Raw genomic sequence first — 6,131 nt, forward strand, 5'->3', positions numbered from 1 at the left:
TAAACTCCTAGACTGTAATAAAGAAGACAATTCAGTTTGTGGAGTAGGTGGAATGGCACAATGTGTACGTTGCTGGTGAGAATAAATACTAAAGCAGCCACTTTGGAAAACAATTTATCAGTGTCTTAAAATGTTGAATGTAGACTTACCATGTGACCCAGAAATACCACTTCTAGGTACTCTTGCCTTGAGAACCCCATAAACAGTATGAAAAGGCAAAAAGATATGACACCAGAAGATGAGCCCCTCAAGTTGGAAGGTGTCCAATATGCTACTGGGGAGGAGTGGAGGGCAATTACTAATAACTCCAGAAGAACCAAGTGGTTGGGCCAAAGTAGAAACAATGCTTAGTTGTGGATGTGTCTGGTGGTGACAGTGAAGGCTGGTGCTGTAAAAACCTAGAACGTTAGGTCTATGAATCAAGATACACTGGACATGGTCAAGCAAAAGATGGCAAGAGTGAACATTGACATCTTAGGAATCAGTGAATTAAAGAATGGGAATGGGTGAATGTAGTTCAGATGCCCACTATATCTACTACTGTGGGCAAGAATCCCTTAGAAGAAATGGAGTAGCCTTCATCATAAACAAAAGAGCCCCACATAGGTACAACCTCAAAATGAAAGAATGACCTCAGACCATTTCCAAGGCAAACTATTCAACATCCCAGGAATCCAAGTATATGCCCCAACCACTGATGCCAAAGAAGCTGAATTTGACTGGTTCTAAGAAGACTTACAATATCTTCTAGAACTAAACCAAAAAAAGGTGCCCTTTTCATCACTAGGGGTTGGAATGCAAAAGTAGGAAGTCAAGAGATACCCAGAAAAACAGGCAAGTTTGGCCTTAGCGTACAAAATGAAGCAGGGCAAAGGCTAACAGAGCTTTGTCAAGAGAACACGCTGGCCATAGCAAATACACTTTTCCAACTATCCAAGAGATGACTTTACACATGGAAATCATCAGATGGTCAATACAAAAATCAGGTTGATTATGTCCTTTGCAGCCAAAGACAGAGAAGCTCTATAGAGTCAGCAAAAACAAGACCTGTGGTTGACTGTGGCTCAGATGATTAGCTCGTTTTTGCAAAATTCAGGCTTAAATCGAAGGAAGTAGGGAAAACCACTAGGCCATTCAGATATGACTTAAATCGGTGGAGATGACAAATGGATTCAAGGGATTAGATTTGGTAGACAGAACACCTGAAGAACTATGGACAGAGATTCTAAGAGGCAGTGACCAAAACCGTCCAAAGGAAAAAAAAAAATGCAAAAAGGCAAAGTGATTATCCCAGGAGGCTTTACAAATAGCTGAGGAAAGAAGAGAAATGAAAGGCAAGGGAGATAGGGAAAGATATACCCAACTGAATGCAGAATTCCAGAGAGTAGCAAGGAGAGAAAAGGAAGCCTTCTTAAAGGAACAATGCAAAAAAAATAGAGGAAAACAATGGAATGGGAAAGACTAGAGATTTCTTCAAGAAAATTGGAGGTATCAAGGAAATATTTCATGGAAGGATGGGCACCATAAAGGACAAAAATGGTAAGGACCTATTTGGTAAGGACAGAAGCAGAAGAGACTGAGAACAGGTAGCGAAATACACAGAAGAGCTATACAAAAAAAAGGTCTTAATGACCTGGATAACCATGATGGTGTGCTCACTCACCTAGAGCCAGACAACTTGGAGTATGAAATCAAGTGGGCCTTAAGAAGCATTACTAAGAACAAGGCTAGTGGAGGTGACAGAATTCCATCTGAGCTTTTTAAATGCTAAAAGATAATGCTGTGAAAGTGCTGCACTCAGTATGTCAGCAAATTTGGAAAACTCAGTGGTGGCTACAGGACTGGAAAAGGTCAGTTTTCATTCCAATCCCAAAGAAGGGCAATGCCAAAGAATGTTCAAACTGCTGCACAATTGCGCTCATTTCACATGCTAGCATGCTTATGCTCAAAATCCTTCAAACTAGGCTTCAGCAGTATGTGAACTGAGAATTTCCAGATGTATAAGCTGGATTTAGAAAGGCAGAGGAACCAGATATCATATTGCCAACATTCGGTAGATCATGGAGAAAGCAAGGGAGTTCCAGAAAAACATCTACTTGTGCTTTGTTGACTACACAAAAGCCTTTGACTGTGTGGATCACAACAAACTGTGGGAGATTCTTTAAGAGATGGGAATATGAGACCACCTTACCTCTCTCCTGGGAAACCTGTATGTGTGTCAAGAAGCAACAGTTAGAATCAGACTGGTTCAAAATTGGGAAAGGAGTATGACATGGCTGTACGCTGTCACCCTGATTATTTAACTTATATGCAGATTATATCATGTAAAATGCTAGGCTGGATGAATCACAAACTGGAATTGAGATTGCCAGGAGAATTATCAACAACCTCAGATATGCAGATGATACTACTCTAATGACAGAAAATGAAGAAGAAGTAAAGAACCTCTTGATGAGAGTGAAAAAAGAGAGTGAAAAAGCTGGACTTAAATGACATTAAAAAAACTAAGATCACGGCATCTAGTCCCATCGCTTCATGGCAAACAAAAGGTGAAAAAGTGGAAACAGTGGCCGATTTCATTTTCTTGGCTCCAAAATCACTGCAGATGGTGACTGCAGCCATGAAATCAAAAGAAGCTTGTTCCTTGGAAGGAAAGATATGACAAACCTAGATAGCATATTCAAAAGCAGAGACATCACTTTGCTGACCAAGATGTGTACAGTCAAAGCCATGGTTTTTCCTGTCGTCAGGTAAGGATGTGAGAGCTGGACCACAAAGAAGACTGAGTGCCGAAGAGTTGATGCTTTTGAAATGTGGTGGTTGAGAAGACTCTTGAGAGTCCTTTGGACGGCAAGGAGATCAAATCAGTCAATCCCAAAGGAACCCAACCATGAATATTCCTGGGAAAGACTCATGCTGAAGCTGAAGCTCCAGTACTTTGAGATGAGTCAGTTCATCTGATGTGAAGAACTGACTCTTTGGAAAAGACCCAGATTCTGGGAAAGATTGAAGGCAAAAGGAGAAAGGGGTGGTAGCAGATGAGAGGGTTAGATAGCATCATTGACTCAGTGCTCATGAATTTGAGCAAACTCCTGGAGTTAGTGAAGGAAAGAGGAAACTGGCACGCAACAGTCCATGGGGTTGCAAAGAGCTGGACATGACAACGATTAAATAACAACAGCAAATACAATGAAATGTTATTGGCCATAAAAGGAATGATTACTGAAAGAACCCAAAATATTATGCTAAATGAAAGGAACCAATCACAAAAGGCATATATTATATGATTCTATTTATATAAAATACATAGAATGGGCAAATCTATAAATCCAGAAAGTAGATTGGTGGTTTTTCCAGGGCTGGGAGGTGGGGAAGATGAAAGGAGGGCTGACTATTAAGGAGTATGGACTTTCTTTGTGAGGTGATTAAAATATTCTGGAATTAGATAATAGTGATGTGTGCACAACCCTGTAAATATGTGAAAAACCAGTGTATTGTATACTTTAAAGAGGTGAATTTTATGGTACCTGAATTACATTTCATTAATAACCTTAACAGTCTTGGGTCCTTGGCCACTGAGTTGGTAGCTATGCTGCCTTGATGATGCTGGGTCCAAGGAATACTAAAGGCCTGCTTTGAAAGAGGCCTTCCTTTTGGAGACAAGAGAGTAATTCATGGAGCAGATACAAGGAGAAAGATTTGGGGGACTGGTTGGAAGACTTGTAACTGTGTATAGAGTATGCATTCTCTACTTGTCCTTAAAATCATGTCACACACAGAGTCACATTTTCCATCTAAGGTCAGGAAGGATTGATTGTGGATGTGAGCTGTATTGGGGGTGGGCAGAATCTCCCCCAGTGTGACAGTTACAGGCCTTAGATCACACATGCTCCACCCTTCCTCCCACCCCCACCTGGGGAACATCCTGGGATGGACATTCCTCACCTTTTCTTCAGGCATTTCTAGAAGAGGTAGGGGTGGGTGTGCATCCTGGGAGTTGGGGGAACAGCCTGGGCTGGGAAACTCGAACTCGTAGAGTTTGTATTTGCTGGAAAGAGGCTCTGCCAGGAGAGGGCTGCTGTGAGTGTGAGCATCAGACATCTCTTTCAGGCTTTGGCTGCTCATCAGTCATGAAACTGGTAAAAGGAAAGGGAAAGAACAAGTGAGTCAGGATGGAGCCCCAGGGACTTGGCTGATGCTAGATGGGGGCCACAGGAGGCCTGAGGTCTATTCTGAAACAACAGACCTATTGTTCCTGTCACTTGTGCTACCAGAGGGGCCTGGAGCCATTCCTCCACCAACATGACCTGTATTGTTCAAAATCCACCCATTCTTTCAAGTCCAGAAGAAAGTCCATTTCTGCTGTGCAGAGTTCCCTGATCACTCAGTAAGAATATATCTCTTTTTTTCTGGTCACTAAAATATTTTTTCTCTATCTTTCATACTGCCAATGGTACTGTTTTATTGCAGTAATTAGACGCACATGCATTTTCCCCTGGATACATACATGTAGATCTGGGTTTCCACCTGAGGAGGGCTCTAGGAGAAGTTCATTTTCTTAGTTGCTATGCAGCCTATATTGCTGCCTGTTGGCCTGCAGTGCCCTTCTCTCCCCTCTGCCCTCAATGCCCTTTCCAGCTTCTATTTCCTTCCTCTCCCCAGGAGCAGTAAGCGGCTCTTGTGTGACCCATTGGAGGCTGTGCACACTGATTCCTCCATGTGAGACCCTTTTCCTTTCATCACTGGGCCAGGGCTTATGTCAGGGCTTGGTTTTAGAACAACCTCTTCACAATGTCTTAGTTTCCACTTTAGTCTGGCTGTGTCATGGTAGTTATACTTCTTTCCTTCTTGTTTCTGCCGTTCTTTTTTGGTCTCCCCCAGCTCAGTTATGTCTTATTTGAATTTACTGTTTCTTTGGGAGGTGGTTTTGGGTCTGCATGGAGTTGTATCTCAGTATGATCTAAAGTTTTCCTCATTGGTCCCTGCTGCCACGGCTTTATCTCCCATCTACATACCTATGGCCCCTAAGTCTAACATTTGCAGCCTAGCTTTGAGAACTGGATTCGCAGATTTAATTCTTTACTTCACAGAAGCTTAGACTTAATACACTGAGACAACTCATAATGTTCCTTCCTGAGTCCTGTCTTCCTCTCTCCAAGGGGCCAATCCCAGGAAAATTCCCATCCCCCTTCCAAGTTTCTTCTTTAGACATTTCAGGAATCAAACTCCACACTTCCTTCTCCTCCACTCTCCAATCCAAAACTATCTCTAAAATACACCTTGATGTCCAGTATCACCACTTGGTTACCATCACCTCTTGCCACTTGTCCAAATAACTGCCAATTGCTTACTCCCACTTCTTCTCAGATTTCTCCTCCAAGCTGTGCCCCACAGCAGTCAAATTCATCATATTAACATTTAAGTCCACACATGTTTCCTGCTTAAATCCCTCCAATGGCTACACCACACCTTTAGCATGGTGCTCAAGCTCTGCATCACTGACTCCACTGTGCTTTAGCCTATCCTGTGCTTCTCCTGCTCCTCATTTCCAGGCCCCACACTGGCCTCCATTTAGCACTTTTTACCTCAGATCAGATCAGATCAGTCGCTCAGTCGTGACCCCATGAATCGCAGCACGCCAGGCCTCCCTGTCCATCACCAACTCCCAGAGTTCACTCAGACTCACGTCCGTCGAGTCAGTGATGCCATCCAGCCATCTCATCCTCTGTCCTCCCCTTCTCCTCCTGCCCCCAATCCCTCCCAGCATCAGAGTCTTTTCCAATGAGTCAACTCTTCCCATGAGGTGGCCAAAGGACTGGAGTTTCAGCTTCAGCATCATTCCTTCCAAAGAAATCCCAGGGCTGATCTCCTTCAGAATGGACTGGTTGGATCTCCTTGCAGTCCAAGGGACTCTCAAGAGTCTTCTCCAACACCACAGTTCAAAAGCATCAATTCTTTGGTGCTCAGCCTTCTTCAGAGTCCAACTCTCACATCCATACATGACCACAGGAAAAACCATAGCCTTGACTAGACGAACCTTTGTTGGCAAAGTAATGTCTCTGCTTTTGAATATGCTATCTAGGTTGGTCATAACTTTCCTTCCAAGGAGTAAGCGTCTTTTAATTTCATGG

At 43.1% G+C, this 6,131-nt stretch overlaps 1 protein-coding gene across 3 annotated transcripts in view; it reads right to left on the minus strand.

Moving 5' to 3' along the window:
* SLC14A2 (solute carrier family 14 (urea transporter), member 2) overlaps positions 1–4,125 on the minus strand; it is a 70,406-nt gene extending 66,281 nt beyond the window's left edge. For 2 of the 3 annotated variants that reach the window (XM_010842030.1, XM_010842032.1), the window contains exon 1: positions 3,946–4,101. In XM_010842030.1, the coding sequence (XP_010840332.1) occupies positions 3,946–4,101 (156 nt within the window). Of the gene's footprint in view, positions 1–3,945 lie in introns of all 3 variants that reach the window. The other variant, XM_010842031.1, reaches the window with a different exon arrangement.
* Between the last annotated feature and the right edge of the window lie 2,006 nt (positions 4,126–6,131).

This window comes from Bison bison, unplaced genomic scaffold (genome assembly GCF_000754665.1).
Source record: "Bison bison bison isolate TAMUID 2011002044 unplaced genomic scaffold, Bison_UMD1.0 scf7180017864170, whole genome shotgun sequence".
Classification (NCBI taxonomy): Eukaryota; Metazoa; Chordata; class Mammalia; order Artiodactyla; family Bovidae; genus Bison; species Bison bison.